Source organism: Sapajus apella, unplaced genomic scaffold, assembly GCF_009761245.1.
Source record: "Sapajus apella isolate SASKATOON/1434 unplaced genomic scaffold, GSC_monkey_1.0 scaffold8, whole genome shotgun sequence".
NCBI lineage: Eukaryota > Metazoa > Chordata > Mammalia > Primates > Cebidae > Sapajus > Sapajus apella.
In genome coordinates, this window is record NW_022436948.1 from 19608077 (window position 1) to 19624560 (window position 16484).

Sequence of the window (16484 nt, forward strand, 5' to 3'; positions counted from 1 at the left end):
AGTTAAATAACAAGAGCAGTCAGCAGGGACATAAAGATTCCTTTGTCTTTGTAGATGGGGTATACACAGGCGTACATATTCTGGAGAAAAATATCGTACTTATATCTATAACCCAGCAATTTCATCCTTAACTAAGCAGTCCAGAAAATTTCTCAAATTGGTTAATAAGATTGACTGATCATGTTCAGGGCAGTTTTGTAGGTGACAGCTGGAAGCTGGTGCCAATCCAAGTGTCTATGTTAAACAAATATTAATAAAAGAAAACATGGAAAAAACATATTTGGTATTGGTTACAAGGAAATAATATCCACACAAAATATAAAAAAACTTGTCTACAGAAAAAAGTAAGAATCAGGTTTACAGCAGAACAGCACTTAAAAAATCATTTATTTTCAGGATTTATAAGGAGGTCCACTCCCAATTTTTTAAAGATTATAAAACAGCACCCCTAATATAAACACTAAAATAAATTGTTAAATTTATCCAATGACCTTTCAAAAAATTTACAGACCAATCCCTAGAAAGTGCCAAACAGAGAAAAAACCAAACCAAACCAAACCAAACAAAAACCCATGCCCTTCTGGAGAAAAAAAATATTACTCAGTTTCTTAAATGATCTTTCAAAAAATATTACCCAGTCTCTTAAATGATCTTTTTCTCTCTCGGCTCTCTATGCTTAGTCTAGAGAAGCAAAACAGAGATTTGAGAAACTGTCCAAATCTTTCATGAGAGTTTTTCAGTAAATCTTATCTTTTTCTGAAAACAATTCCCCAGGTTTGTATGTCAATACTTAGAAAATTGAGAGAAAATTACTTGCAGTCTCTCCATCTAACGGCTGCCCCCGTCAGAATTGCATAGAACAACTTCATAGACTTTCATTGACACTTTGGTACTGCTAGATTCCATCCAACCGGGTTCGGAATGTTTCACAAGATGGGATACAAACTAAAGCTGAATTTAATGAAAAATTCTGGGAACGGCTTGTGTCTTTTAAAATACTGATAGGTGTAACATTCCCTTATGAAACTACAGATAAATTTGAGAACTGTCAACCTATTTAAGGATTCATTGGAGTGCATTAATTACAGAGCTTATTTTTTCCCAATATATTGTAATTATAAAACTAAGTGGAGTGTGGGGGTACCTGCGAGATCAACTGCACATTTTCCCAAGTTATCAAATGCTTTTCCGTATGACGGAAATTAAAAGACATTTTTATTTTCAAAAATAAAGGTAGCAGTTAAGAAAAAGCAAAGCATATACATCTATTAATTTAAAGAGAGAAAGCACACATAGTGAAAGATTAACAGTTGGGACCCCCAGGTGAAGGGTATATGGGTGTTCAGTGTATGATTTTTTTCCCCCAATTTTTCTGTAGGTTTGGAGTTTTACACATAAAGAGTTGAGGGAAGGCTAAAGTCAACCGTTTTAATTTAGTACTCGGTCCGATGACTTGCTTCAACCCAACATCTAGCTCATGATTTAATTACTTCATTACTATACATGCGTCATGATAGATGCTCTTGTATACACAATTCAGGTAAAACTGACTTAAGTCCACCCAGCGTCAGTGTATGTCTAAATATAAAGAAGCTTGGAAAGCCTGGATGGAGCCCTGAGAGACAGGCTAGTCCATTAAGCAGTTGCTAAAGAGCTGAGCAGTTTCTTCTGAAGTTAAGATAACACTACCTAAGAATGTTGTCACCGCCTCGTTCTGCAATTCGCTCAAGGGAATCCTGCTAAATCTTTGCTCCTCTCACGAGGAAGACCTACTGGTATTAGTGGAAACTACTTATGAAGTGAATTTTATTTCTAAATATCTAATCATCTTGGAATACAATATTGGGCACTGTCCTCTCGGCCGCTAACCTGATCAAACTGGGGTCTCTAAATCCAATCACGCACACCCGGCGTGTCTTCTAGCACACAAAACACTTTAAAAAGTAGGGAAGCTACGTTAACCCACTGTTATTTCCCTGGTTTACGTCCTCGCTTAAAAACAAAACACAAACCCTGATGGATTCCGTAAAGACTGATAAATGGTTTTGGTGTAACTGTGTCGTTCTAGAAAGAGTGGATTTGAAGTGAAGGAATCGCTGAGTACCGCGATGAGACAGGGTCTGCAACTTGCTCTTAAAATCCCGGGGGTGTTAGGACCGCATCCCAGCTGAGCAGGCTGAGGCTGCGGCGGAATGCAGGCGGGCGGGAGGAGGGGATGGGGAAGGGAGGGAGAGGTGACAGGCGACCCGTCCGGCGCGGGTACCGGGGACGCGCGGTCCCCCGAAGCTCCCGGCCCCTCGCCCCCGCCCCTCCCCTTCGCTCCCCGCACAACCTCTCCCGCCCCTCCCCACCCGGCTCCTTCAAGTCTCCACGAACGGAAATGGGAGTCACAGCGCCGGGGACCAGCGGAAACAAAACACAGAGGCGGCCGCGGGGGGGCCGCTGTGGGCGAAAAGGCCCCGGAACGAGGCCGGCCCGGGCGGGCCCACGCTCCCCTCTTCCCCGGCGGCCGCACTCACCCGCTCCGGAATCGGCCCTGTCGCCCCCGCCCGCGCTCCAGAGCCGGCTGAGAACGGCAGCGGTACAGGCTCCACGTGCTGCGTCTCTCCGGGTAAGACCTTCAGCTCCCGCGACTAGAAGTGTGAGGCCCCAGGGCCCTTCCCGCGGAATCGGCGCTGAGAAGCCCCAACCCCCCTCCCGCCTCCCAGGCACCTCCAGGTCCAGGACTACAACTCCCAGCAGGGTGCGCGAAACAAACGCCCAAGGCAACGGAGGCTCACGAGGCACAAGGAAGCACAACGCCCCAATCCGCTTTGTTTTACACAGTCTCACTTTCCCTGCACCATTATACACCTCGATAACCCTAAGGAACAGGACGCTGACTCGGAGGGGAGCTTAAACTAGGGGCCAGACTAGACAAAGTGCGCATGCGTACAGAGCAAGGTTTCAAGGAGGGAAAGAGAACGGGTCAAATTCGGCGAAGGAAAGATGGCGGAGTCTTCGCCACGGGACCCGGAAGCACTTACCCTCCACTTCCTCCTCCTGTTTGGCTTCTGTTTCACCTAGAGCCGTCCGGTCGCAGACTGTCTCCGAGACGCTTCCTGTCCGGTGAGCGTCGACCGACTGAAACGGCGGCCCATAATGCATTGCGATGGCGGGTAGGCGTGTGGGGGCGGAGCCAGGGCCGGAAGTAGAACGGTGGTGGTGGCGGCGGCGGCGGCTTTGGCAAGTCGGGACTGAGTGCAAGGTGACTGGGAGGGTAGCTAGATCAGCGTGGCCTCTTGGGACTCCAGTTCTGGGTTTCTTCACGAGGCCTGGGCTGCCTCTCACCTTTGCTCTACTAGAAGGAGAGAGCAGCTCTGTGTCCTGGGGACATTCACGGCCTGGCCTGGGGTCACAGCTGACCTCTACGCTTCTAGACCTTGGAGTTTGCCTTAGACCTAGAAATAAGACTGATACTTCTCTGGGGGCAAATCGGGGCGGCGCGGGAGGCAGGGAGGCTGGGGGGTCTCGGGCCCGCATCCTGGCTGGGGCATCCCAAGGTCAGGCGCGCGGGAGAGGTTTTCGGCTAGGCCTGCCCACCCCGGGCGCACGTAGCCGTCTAAGCTCCTTAGGCAGAATGTGCACCACAAGAGGGAGAAGAGTAGTCATAATCTTCAAAGTTTGCATCCCACCTAAAAACGATGATGGTGATGGTGCTTACACTTCGTTAGGCAGCTTTATGGATTGTTCTTAAGAACATGCCCTGAAGAGGCAGCGAACCTACTAACCTTTGGCCTGTCAGTCATCACTGTAATAGGACAACCTTGCTCCCGCCCACGACAAGACCTCTGCTCGGACTGTAGTGTTTTCTTGCTGTTGCCTTCCCCAGTCTTTCTGATCATGTCAGACGCTATCATGTTCTCTCGTGGCACCCGATGGTACTGGCAGGTGGTATTCCACAGCTGTTTGTGTAATGACTGTCTTCTGCGTGTCACTGGACAATATGCATTCACTAATCAGTGAAAAAAATGAAAGGGATTAAAGAAGGAACAAGTTTTGGTATGAGATTATGTGTTAATTTTTTGGATGAGTTCGTAGGACTTACAAGAAAGATGAGAACTGTTGAATACAGTGTATAGATTTGGGGTTCAGGAAGAATACCAAAATTAGAGATGTGATTTGGGAATGATAGGCACTTAGATGATAGATAATTGAAACAATGAAAGTGGATTTTACCCATGTTGTAGCAGGAATAACATCTCTGCAGTCAGACTTAAAGCAAATTAGCTGTATGAATATGTGCAGCTTAACTTTTCTTAGACATAGATCTGTAAAGCAGAGATAAGAACGCTTCCTTCTAACTTTTTAAGAGTATTCCCATAAGGGTACAAGGAGAGGATATATATTTTGGAAAGTATCTAGGGTTGAGCTTATTGTTGGGTGAACTTATTGTGGAATGTTAAGCATGTCCTTAGTTTGCCAGAAGGGAAAGTAGACATTGAATTGCACAATTTTTTGTTTTACATATTTGCGTTTTTAGGTTTTGCTGTGTAACTTTGAGGAGATGCTTCTAATCCTCAAGTTTCTGTATGTGTAAACATAGGAATGATAATAAGTGGCACATGACCTTGTGAGGTCATTTGTTGTTTGCTTGTAGCCTTTTCTCCAGTGTTTTTCCCTGATGGGGTATAAAAGTGATATGTTATGAATTCTTTAATTTCTTCGAATAGTTTGCTTTCATTTTGTCAGGTGAAGGGTATTTTGTTGATTGTGTTGATTGTAGGACCCCTTCCCCTTTCCCTTCCCTCAGGGTTTTACCCAGTAACCCAGGCTGGAATGCAGTGCTGCAGTCACAGCTCACTGGAGCCTCTACCTCCCAAGCTCAAGTGATCCTGCTGCCTCGGGCTCCCAAGTACCTGGGACTACAGGCACCCACCACCATACCTGGCTAATATTTTTGTTTGTTTTTTAGAGATGGGGTCACACTATGTTGCCCAGGCTGGTCTTGAATTCCTGGGCTCAAGTGATCCTCCTGCCTTGGCCTTGCAAAGTGCTGGGATTCCAGGAATGAGCCACTGTGCCTGGCTCATTGTAGGATTTCTTTTGATAATTTTTACATGCCATTCCAGAGTTTGTCAACCTTGGCATTACTGACATTTGGATCAGACAATTCTTGGGGGTTGGGAGGGCTGTTATTATTGTTGTCATTATACAGTGTTTGGCAGCATTCCTGGCTTCATATTCATTATAGGCCAGTAAGTAGCACTCAGCTTGGTGAGAAAACCAAAAACGTCTAAAGACATTGCCAGATGTCTCCTTGGAGAGAAACATCTCAACTCCTTCCCTACCCCCAACCCTATTTTGAGAACTATTGTGCTACTTTATAGTTTCTTAGCTAATGCTTCTCAAACTCTCAGTAGTAAAGGGCCATTCCTACCACCCACTCTTGTGGACACTCTTGAATACAGTAAAAATGAATTACAAAAGAAATGAAATTTCAAAAAAATGAAGTCACTTAAAATACAAGCTCTAATTTTTTAAGGATAAGTTCTCTCCATGTTTCCCAGGCTGGTCTTGAACTCCTGAGTTCAAACAATCTTCCCTCCTTGGCTTCCCACAGTACTGGGATTACAGGCATGGGCCACCACACCTGGCTCGTAAGCTCTAATTGTTTTATTTTTAAATTCAGCAAACAAATTATCTCTTGAATTGTTATAAATAAGTTTCTAAATGCTTATTTCTAATTTTTGTTGTTGTTGTTTGGAGGGTCTCACTCTGTAGGCCAGGCTGGAGTGCAGTGGTATGATCCCTGCTCACTGCAACCTCCATCTCCCGGGTTCAAGTGATTCCCCTGCCTCAGCCTCCCGAGTAGCTGGGAATAACAGATGTGCACCACCATGCTTTGGCTAGTTTTTTTTTTTTTTTCCAGTAGAGATGGGGGTTTCACCATGTTGACCAGGCTGATCTCGAACTCCTGGCCCCACTGATTCGCCCATCTCGGCCTCCCAGAGTGCTGGGATTATAGGCATGAGCCACTGTGTCTGGCCTCTAAATGCTTATTTCTAATTTCTGTATTACTTTAGGCCCAATAACATAGTTTGTATACTTCCACTAGTTCTATTATAACTTAGTAGAAGTCCAGTGTCAATATGATGAAGACTAGTATTGTATTGGGGAGAGCATGGGAAGTATGTTAGCATACCGTGTTTTCACTTAAAATATTTAGAAATTTTACCAGCCAGGGCAATATGGCAAGACATTGTCTCTACAAAAAAATAAAAGTAAAAATTAGCGTGGTGTGATGGCGCACAGCTGTGCTCCCAATCTACTTAAGGGGCTAAGGTGAAAGGATTGCTTGAGTCAAGAGGCCAAGGCTGGGCAACTGTGTTCAGCCCCGGCAACCGAGTGAGACCGTGTCTCAAAAAAATTTTTTTACCAGACTGTGGTGCCTTTTGTCAAGTCCTATCAGTTTATAGACTTGGCGTTAATCTGAGAAAAATACATTCTTCTAATTTTTTATGGTCTCTTTATTCCTTTTCGTTTTTTTTTGTTGTTGTTGTTGAGATGGAGTCTTGCTCTGTCATCCAGGCTGGAGTGCAGTGATCTGGGCTCACTGCAACCTCCACTTCCCGGATCAAGCAATTATCCTGCCGCAGCCTCCCAAGTAGCTGTGATTACATGCATGCCCTACCATGCCCGATTCATTTTTGTATTTTTAGTAGAGACAGGGTTTCACCATGTTGGCCAAACTGGTCTCAAACCTCTGACCTCAAGTGATCCACCTGCCTTGGCCTCCCAAAGTGCTGATTGTGCATGAGCCGCCGCGTCTGGCCCTCTTTATTCCTTTTCTTCTGGAATTCCTGTTTGCACCTATGTAATTTGGAATGTTTTTTGTGTTTGATCTTTAAATCGCTGAAGTAAATCTCAACAGGGATTGTCCTTTACTGAAATTTTTTAGTTAGAAAAGAACATATTTTAACTTAATGAAGTCTAGGGACTTAGAAGTCTTTAAGTCCTTATTTTTAAAATTTAGACTTCCATCTCCTTCACTAATTTATTTCACTGATAAAGCTGAACTGCCGGATCTTCCCCCCATCATGCACAGGTTATTTGGACTGGTTGCTGTTTTTCTTTCCTGGTTCTTCTGGACTTGGATTTAGTTGTCACAGTATTCTTAAAAGGCTGGAATCCTGTTGTAACAGGCAGAGCAGTTTCTCTCTCTGTGGGCCTGTGAAATACACACTTTCAGGTCATCATGCCTGCCTGAGGCATGGGAAACCTGGTACATTAGTTAGGGGGACAGTGTGCTTTTCCTGTTGGGAGAGGACAGTGTTCTAACAGTCTACCTCTACTGTTTTCTGTGATTCAAGACTAAGTTCAAGGGAGAAGACATACCTCACCTCATATTTTGTGCTTTCTGCCCTAACCCTGATGAAGCTTCGGGCCTAAGTTTCTAACTCAGTTCCTAGATCCCAAGGGCTTTTGGTTAAGACCTAAAAAACTTGCAGTGGGAAATAAGGAGGAGAAGGGAACTGTGGTCAGGTATAGACTGAGATCTAATGTGATTTAATTCTGTAACAATTAGTAGAATTAGATTCTCGTGATTATGTAGAGGTGATTTGCAGTAAGTATATTAACATTTCTGATGCTTGTTTTCAGTAACATAGAATCAGCATGATTCTTCAGAGACTCTTCAGGTTCTCCTCTGTCATTCAGTCAGCAGTCTCGGTCCATTTGCGGAGGAACATTGGTGTTACAGCAGTGGCATTTAATAAGGAACTTGATCCTATACAGAAACTCTTTGTGGACAAGATAAGAGAATACAAATCTAAGCGACAGTAAGTGAATAAACAGCTACAGTATAAATATAAATATTCAAACTATGTAAGTTTCAAGATGGTAATAAAAAAATTACTTGGTATTTGAAAGTGTCAGACCTTCACTGAGCTCCTCTCTGACACAGAGAAGTTCACTTGGTGTCCTCAGAAAAGAAGATAAAGATCTTTATTTTTTTCAAGTTGTAAACTGTATCTTCTTTATGAGTTACAAGGGCAAATCTACTGAATCTGTTGCCATTTAAAATATATCCTTACCGTAATGTCATATATTATAAACTAAGTCAATTCATACAAATACATAGAGTCTTGTAAATCATTTAGCAGCCAAGTTTTTTAAAAATACATCTCTTAGATACTGGTTAGCCTAAGATCATAAAACGAATTGAAGAAAAACGTATTATCAAAGTATATTTAGCCCTTAATTTAGTGGCCTTTCTGTGACATCGTAATTTGGGGGAAATGTATAAACACAGCTCTTTTTTTTTTTTTAAAGGTTATTTCCATAGTTATAGATTTCTGAGAATACACATTAAAGGTCAAAAGACTCTGAAATGGTGTAATGTACATGTAAGTCCAAGAAAAACAGTTGTAGAACCACATAATTTTGGAGATGAATGACTACCTTAGCCGTCCTCAGGTCCAAAGGCCAAATCTTACTAAGAGTGATGTACATCAATTCATAGTTCCATTTTCTTTCATTTAGTTGCCTACTGTGTGTAAAGCATTTTACTATTAACTGTGGTGGGCCACAGGGCATTTCCGCAATATTCTTAAAGTCTCGTAAGAGCATAAAGCTTGTAAGCAAATAAATACAATATAAAGTAAAATGAGTTAGGTGCTAAGATAGGGAAACGTTCAGTGCTTGGGAAGTTAATAGGAAAGAATACTCGTTCCAGCTAGAGGTATTTTAGAAGGCTTCTTGGAAGGCAGTGTTTGGGTGTTCATCCCTCTTGAGTATCTCGTGGACAACTGTGGATCATCTTCTAAGTTTAAAGAGAAAAACGTGAAGAATTTACTCACATGATTTTGCTTGTAGCATGAAATGGTTCTCAAGCCCGTAGGCCTTCAGTAGACGTATACATCCAGGGGTTTACTCTAGATTCTAACAGTGTATGAAGGTTGGACAGATAAATGAGAGTAGGAAGAGAGTATCTTTTAGGAGGAAAGAATGGTGTGAACTAAGGCATGAAAACTAGAAAGCACAAAATATATTTGGTGAATGATATAATTCAGTTTCCCTGGAGTATAGGGTATATGAAGAGTGTAAGGATGGTATGGGGTTAGAATGAGGAATTATGGAAGGCCTTGATTGTGGACTGGACAATTAAGATATGTGGTAGGCATTTGTGAGAAGTTAAAGCTATTTGAACATGACTGTGGGGATGGAAGAAGATTACTCTGAATTAGGAGGATAATTTTAACCAGGGTATTAGAAGAATTGAAATGAGAAGAGAACAAAGATATGTTAGCAATATGTAACCTAAGCATTAGTTGATGAGAACCTTGACTTTATAGCAGTGGTAATGTAAAAGTTGTAAAAGTGACAGAGTCGAGACATTGAAACACTGATAACTGGTCGTGGTGAGCTCCTGGAGAGGAAGAAGAGAGGGAACAGTAGAAGAAAACTGACTTTTGAGGCGAGGTAACTAACAAAGGTGTCACCATTGCTAAAACTGAGGAGGAGAGATAGTGAAGGAATTAAAATGTAGTAAGTTACTATGTGTTTTATAGACGTGGTAATGAAACTAACAGCAACCCTATAGATGTTACCCTAATTTTATATATGAGAAAACCAGGGCTGAAAGTTAGAATTTGCCAGAAATCATACTGTTAAGTAATCAGATGTACAGGACTCGTCAGGGAATTTTGAGTGTCTTCTGTCCAAATGTGATGTTACATCATAATATTGACACTGTTTGCATTTTAACTATCCTTAAAAAGCCTATCTAGTAAGAAGTTAATTCTTAGGTGTACCCTAAATCTAAGGAGTCTTGTTTGTGGGTCATTCATTCATTTGTGCAAACACATACAGAGAGTTCTGAGGATAGACCCTGGGCTGGCATCCAGCATTGCCACTAATTAGCCCTGTGACCTTGGGCGGGTTTAACTTCTGTAGGACAGTTTCCTTATATGTAAAATTGGGATGATGATAGTACTTAACCCATTTCATAGGATATTATAAAACTTTAATGATTCAATACATTAGCATGCCCAGTATTTGCTAGTGAAATGAACAAGTGTTTTCTGAGTGACTTCTTTGTACCAGTCACCATGTGAGAGCCTAGGGATATAGTAATAAACTAGATAAGCAGCAAGACTTAACATTCAGTTGAGGAGGTAGATGATTTCTGGCCTCTCTTTATCACAAAAGTGCATATTAAAGTTAAAATAGCTGTCATCCATTAGTAACCAGTGTTAGAGTATCTAGTTGAAAAATCTGTTTCAAACCACACTGTTCATTTTGGGTGCCATTATCCATGAGACTATTCAAATTCTAATTAGTTACAATTAAGTATATGTATAAATTCAGTTTCTCATTCATGTTAGCTATATTTGTAGTGCTCAATAGCCACCAGATATGGCTAGTGGCTACCATATGGACAGCACAGACAGCATTTTTAACTTGACAAAATGTTCTATTGGACAGTGCTAATCTAAAAGAAAATTGGGTCTCTAACAAGAAACATTGTTAACAAGTTCTTACATTGGAGCCACCTATGTATTTTTTGTGCAAGTTCTTTAACTTACATAAGACTCTACACTTTGATCATAGGCATGTGTGAAAATGTTACTACCCTTGAAGGAATTTTCACATGTACAATTTTACGTTTAGAATATTGTTTATTGCTAGGTAGGCAGTAATATTTATGATAAAAACAGAAGAATTTCTTCAAAGAATTAATTAGACCCAATTGACCCTGCTGGTCCATGATGCTATATTTATTTTCCCAAAATGCACAAATCTAAATATGCCATTTTATTACTTAGCAAATAAAATAGAAACTCCCAGGCTTAACATTCCAGGCCTCCCATGCTCTGGGTTCTGCCAGTTTTTCCATCTAGACTCCTTAGCATTCCTCACATTTAGCCAGTCCTTTACCACCTCCACGTCTTTGCTGTTTCTGTCTTAGAAGGTCTCAAAATAAACTGTGGCCCCAAATGCCTGGTATTTCTCAAACGCCACCATTTTAAAATGAAAATTTCCCTTATTAGCTTAGCAAAAGTGATCTCTCCTCAACTTGAATAGCTTTTTGGTAAACCATATCTTTGAAGCTCATCACATCACTCCTTTACAGCATAAATGTTTGTGAACATGTAATTTTTTTCTTCTAAATTGCAAAATCTCTGAGGGTAGGAAATAATTTGCTTCTTTAATAGGACCCCTGTTATAGAGAATTCAAGTTACTAAGGTCTTTAGCCATTTAGTGGTGGCTGACTTAAAGCAGACAATATTAGTAAATAATAATTGAGCACTCACTGTGTGCCAGGCACTGTGCTTGGAGGTACGTGTGCATTTAACACCCTTGTTTGGTAGGACCTTCATTTTTAGTTGAAGAAACTAAAATTTAGAGTGCTCTGTGCCTCGCTCAGGTTTACACAGTTGCTGAATAGTTGAGCTTACACTCAGATGGAATTAGTCTTTGACTCCAGAGCCTGTAGACCATACACCTTAATCACAACTTAGACCCTGAGAAATCTGACTTAGTGTTTGTGATACTAAGAAACCTTGAATGTTAGAGATTTGTTTGAGGTTAGCTCATTTATGTGAAACCTCATTGTAATAAAATAGTTTGAATTGGAATTGACATTGAAGTGGAAATACTTCTTTGTGAAGTCTTTTTTTCGATTACATGAATGCTTAAAAAAGGTCTATTGAAAGTGATGGTGAAGAGTAATTTTGTTTTTGTAAGCTAGTGTATAGCATTAATTTTTATTTGCTCATTTATTTAACAGGACAGCTGGAGGACCTGTTGATACTGGTCCAGAGTATCAGCAAGATCTAGAGAGGGAGGTTTCTAAGCTCAAGCAAATGTTTGGTAAAGGAGACATGAATACCTTTCCCACCTTCAAATTTGAAGGTAAGTCTTGTAAATCACAGATTCATTCTTGTGGAGGATAAGTGAAGAATATTTACACTTACTTGGATTTTTAGAGAATTGAATGACAGTGTTAAATGTGAATTTATTAGGACTATGACCTGTCCCTGAGCTGCCAGCTAAATGTTTGCCATTAGAATAGGAGCAGTATAGGAGATCACATAACATAGTGATTAAATGGTGGGGATTTGAAATCAAACTGCCTGATCTTGAATCCTGACAGTCACTCTTCAACTGTGTAACCTTGAGTAACTGGTGCCTATTTCTCATCTGATATTTGGGGAGAATTATAGTATCTTCTGCACATGTAGTTAAATGACATAATATATGCAAAGTCAATTAATGGAATGCGTGGCTCATAGAAAGTGTTGCATACATGTTTAGCTATATTTCTATGTAAATGTTTACAAACAGTAGATATTCACTAAAAAAAATCAGAAGATTGATGAATTAAATCTTGAGCATTCTACATAATCCATTTTATTCCAGTATGGCTAAGCTTGAACCTTTTTTTTTTTTCCCTCTTAGATCCCAAATTTGAAGTCTTTGATAAACCCCCGGCCTGAAGAAGTAAAGTAAAATTAATCTGGTAATTTGTCATGGGTTAGTTATACAACTAGTTAGAAGTTTCAGAATAAACATACATTTCATGACTGTCAAATATCCTTTTAATTCTGAGTCCAAATAAATTGTTTGGTGATGTTGAGTGCGTTCTTGATGTATGGAGTTCTGTGTGTTAGGGTTGTTTTTAGATCCTGGTGTAGTAAAGCAGTTGGAGACCTTGCCCGTAACCCTGCTTGTTGTGGAGGGGTGTTACCCTTCTTTTAGAACATCAAGAAATGGTCTATAAATTCTTTGTCATAGCTTTCTCAGAAATCTGAGTGTAATTTTTTATATGTCCTGGAATGTCTGTTGTGTTGTAACTTTGCTCTCCTCAAATGTTAAATGATTTTCTCCCAGTAACCCAGGTCCCTCTTCTTTGCTTGCAGATCATAGAGTCTGTTACAGTTCTGTTCAGATTGATGAGGGAAAGGTAGGAAAGAATGGGGTTCTATAAATTAAAAGAGTAAACTATATGGTGGTGTTTTGTCCTAGTGAGAGTTCCAGCAGATAGCATATGGATAACTGGCATATCAGACATGGTAAAAATTTTAGTAACTATAACTGGCTCTCAAGGAAGTTATTTAAAAACAAATTTTTTTTAAAAGGTCAAAATTGAACAGGCTCACAAAAAAGTAAAATTTAAAGGAAAAACAGCCATGTCTTTTTAATATTTGACAATATCTCTGATACTTGTTAATAAATATGGGTCTTTAATAAATCTTTAAGATTTTCTTTAAATGTATGAAGTGAACAGCATTCTTTATGAGATTTAGCTCACTTGAAGGGAATAGATTTTTTATTTTGAGACAGAGTTTTGCTCTCATCGCCCAGGCTGGAGTGCAGTGGTACGATCTCGCCTCACTATAACCTCTGCCTCCCAGATTCAAACAGTTCTTCTGCCTCAGCCTCCCGAGTAGCTGGAACTACAGGTGGGCACCATGCCTGGCCAATTTTTTGTATTCTTAGTAGAGATGGGTTTTCACCATGTTGGCCAGGCTGGTCTTGAACTCCTGACTGACCTCAGGTGATCCACCTGCCTCAGCCCCTCAAAGTGCTGGGATTATAGGCGTGAGCCACTGCGCCCGGCCCAAAGGGAATAAATTATTATTATGGCATGCTGTAGCTGAAGGCAGAACCTGCTAGGGAATACCTTTTTGAAAGATCTACAGGTTTTGTAGAGATAGTCTCACTGTGTTATCCACGCTGTTCTTGAATTTCTAGATTCAAATGATCCTCCCATCTCAACCTCCCAAAGTGCTTGGATTACAGCTGTGAGTCACTGTGTCTAGCCTTCATTTTCCCTAGAAAGTGGGATACTTGTTTTTAGTCTTTGGGCAACAGAGAAAGTTCCATTTAACATCCTGTTACATGAATGTATCATCTTTATAAAATTTTATTCATTCTCTTTGGTATATGTTGTCCTAAAATTTAGAAAAAAATGTTTCTTAACCTACAGTAACTTCAATTCAACAGTTAAATTCAGTAGTAAATATTTGGAAAGAAAGTTCGAGAATGAAAAATTAAGAAGTTGGCTGGGCACAGTGGCTCACACCTGTAATCCCAGCACTTTGGGAGGCTGAGGTAGGTGGATCACTGAGGTCAGGAGTTTAAGACTAGGCAGGCCAACATGGTAAAACCCCTTCTCTACTAAAAATACAAAAATTAGCCAGGAATGTTGGCCAGCACCTGTAATCCCAGCTACTCAGGAGGCTGAAGCATGAGAATCACATGAACCCAGGAGGTTGCAGTGAGCTGAGATCGTGCCACTACACTCTAGCCTGGGTGACAGAGTGAGATACCATCTCAAAAAAAAAAAAGCGTAAGCAACTTTAGGAATCCAACTATAGCTCTCTTGATAAATCTCTATTTTTATACCATCTTTAAGAAGTTTTATAAATAGCACACTTAAAGTTTAAAGAGATTGTGAAATGGAGCTTTGAAACAGCCTGCCTTCGATCTCAAGTTAAACAGGTCCTTTGTTGACACACACTGTTCACTTGTTTTGAGAGCATTTTCTTGATAGAAAGTAAAAAGGCATTTTACACTAGAGTTTGTCTTAATTAGTACATTTTTTCATACCTGGTCAAGTAAACACTTAGCATATATTGAAAGGTAAACAAATACTGAAAGCTTTTAGTTTACCTTGAATTTCTTAACCAGTTAACACTAAAGTGTTCCAAAAACAAAAGATGGAAAATTAAACTTTAAAATTTGAAAGTTGGAAAAATATTTGAAGAACTTCCTAAGAACTGCGTGGAAGTTCATGTCTAATTGCTAAAAGACTATGGTATGAGAAAAATAGTTTCCATCCAGCCTTCATTCATGGAACAATTTTGTGACTTCACATATTAGATAACATATTACATATTTCATAATATAATTGTTTATTAATATTCTAACTAAATTTATGGGGACATTTTATAATTACTAAATTTGCTCTTTGGCAAGTGTTCTTTCAGTTTTTAAAAATTAATCACTTACTAAATACCAACTACATGTTAGATGCTGTTAAATTCTTTGGGGTTTATAAAGTTGTGTAAAACATGGTTTTTTCCTGAAAATGCTTCCAGATTGGTAGGAATGTCAGATATATTCATCCCTGTTATGAGATAGAAACCAGTAAGTAAATCAAGGGTTATGTAAGTGCAGACAAGAAACCTTTTCCAGCAGGGGAAATGAGAGAAGGCTGTCCTAGACGGGATAGAATTTGACCTGTTTCTTAAAGGGTAAATAGAATACAAGTCTTGTGGTTAGGAGAATTAGCATTCCAGGCGGATGGGGTATTGTTAAGTCTATGTAGAGAAGAGAAGGGGAAATGGGTTAAGATAAAATGAACATGGATCAGTTTGATGGGTGCATAAGGCAACCAAAAAAATTAGTAGAAGATGTAGCTGAACAGGTAGGCTGTGACAATATGATGGGATATGTTTGTGGGAAACCTTGAATTCCAGGCTGAGGAATTTGGATGTTGTGATAGACTAGGTAAAGGAAGAGAGAAGGCCGGGCGCTGTGGCTCAAGCCTGTAATCCCGGCACTTTGGGAGGCCGAGGCGGGTGGATCACGAGGTCAAGAGATCGAGACCATCCTGGTCAACATGGTGAAACCCCGTCTCTACTAAAACTACAAAAAATTAGCTGGGCATGGTGGCGCGTGCCTGTAGTCCCAGCTACTCAGGAGGCTGAGGCAGGAGAATTGCCTGAACCCAGGAGGCGGAGGTTGCGGTGAGCCGAGATCGCGCCATTGCACTCCAGCCTGGGTAACAAGAGCGAAACTCCGTCTCAAAAAAAAAAAAAAGGAAGAGAGAAAACCTGTTAGCCAGGGGAAGGGAGAAGGGAGTTGACATTGTTCGAGAGAAATGGGGCCAACTGACAGATGGGTTGGGGGGAAGAAGAGATTTGAAGGGGAAAGGAGCCTTTGGAACTGGAGAGTTCGAAACTAACTAAGAGGTACTTGAGGGTGGAAGTTCCCAGGAGACAAAAGTTGAGATAGTAGTAAAGCCTGAGATAAAAGGATAAAAGTAGTGATTAAAGAATCAAGACAATGAATGATGTAGTCAATGAATAAATGGGAGGTTAAAGATGGAGAGCTTTAGAGATAGGAAGGGGCGGTGGTAGTCATAGGATTTAAATGCATTCGACCTTGTTAGCCTCAATATTTTCCAAAATAATATTAGAGATTGGGCATCTTTGGAGAATGAGAGGAGAGTGGATGATAATGAAATGGTCCACCGTGATATTTAGACCGGGTTGGGGGGAAGGCATGACAAAAGGTATTTTGCCTGGCTGTGAGACTAGGAAGGCCATGGAGCCACCAGAGATAACTGAGGATGAAGGGAACATGTGACAGCAGAACACAAGTATTTAAAAGGATTGGGCTCATGCCCAGCATGTTTCCGAGGCTGAAGAGGGAAGAGTGTTTGAGCCCAGGAGTTTGAGACTAGCCTGGCAACACAGCAAGATGCTGC

The 16484-nt window shown here is 40.8% G+C and overlaps 2 protein-coding genes across 8 annotated transcripts in view; one reads left to right on the top strand and one right to left on the bottom strand.

Moving 5' to 3' along the window:
• The window catches only part of GABPA (GA binding protein transcription factor subunit alpha), a 35258-nt gene extending 32119 nt beyond the window's left edge, over positions 1 to 3139 (bottom strand). Inside the window, exon 1 of one of the 2 annotated variants that reach the window (XM_032277114.1) lies at positions 3027 to 3139. The gene's annotated coding sequence lies outside the window, so the exon portion shown is untranslated. Of the gene's footprint in view, positions 1 to 2519 lie in introns of both variants that reach the window. The other variant, XM_032277113.1, reaches the window with a different exon arrangement.
• On the top strand, positions 2430 to 12623 carry ATP5PF (ATP synthase peripheral stalk subunit F6). 6 transcript variants are annotated; one of them, XM_032277119.1, is made up of 4 exons: positions 2430 to 3108; positions 7650 to 7820; positions 11775 to 11899; positions 12446 to 12623. In XM_032277119.1, the coding sequence occupies exons 2-4, from the start codon at positions 7657 to 7659 to the stop codon at positions 12481 to 12483; spliced, it is 327 nt and encodes a 108-aa protein (XP_032133010.1). In that variant the 5' UTR covers positions 2430 to 3108; positions 7650 to 7656; the 3' UTR covers positions 12484 to 12623. The 6 variants fall into 6 exon arrangements, with proteins under 6 accessions (XP_032133010.1, XP_032133009.1, XP_032133007.1 ...); XM_032277118.1 differs by having other exon boundaries at positions 2449 to 3247; XM_032277116.1 differs by having other exon boundaries at positions 2449 to 3158.
• The last annotated feature ends 3861 nt before the right edge of the window (positions 12624 to 16484 follow it).

Coding starts and splice junctions, on each gene's coding strand:
- ATP5PF (XM_032277116.1), top strand. Junction 7,821..11,774: donor GAATACAAATCTAAGCGACA/GTAAGTGAATAA, acceptor TTTATTTAACAG/GACAGCTGGAGGACCTGTTG. Junction 11,900..12,445: donor TCCCACCTTCAAATTTGAAG/GTAAGTCTTGTA, acceptor TTTCCCTCTTAG/ATCCCAAATTTGAAGTCTTT.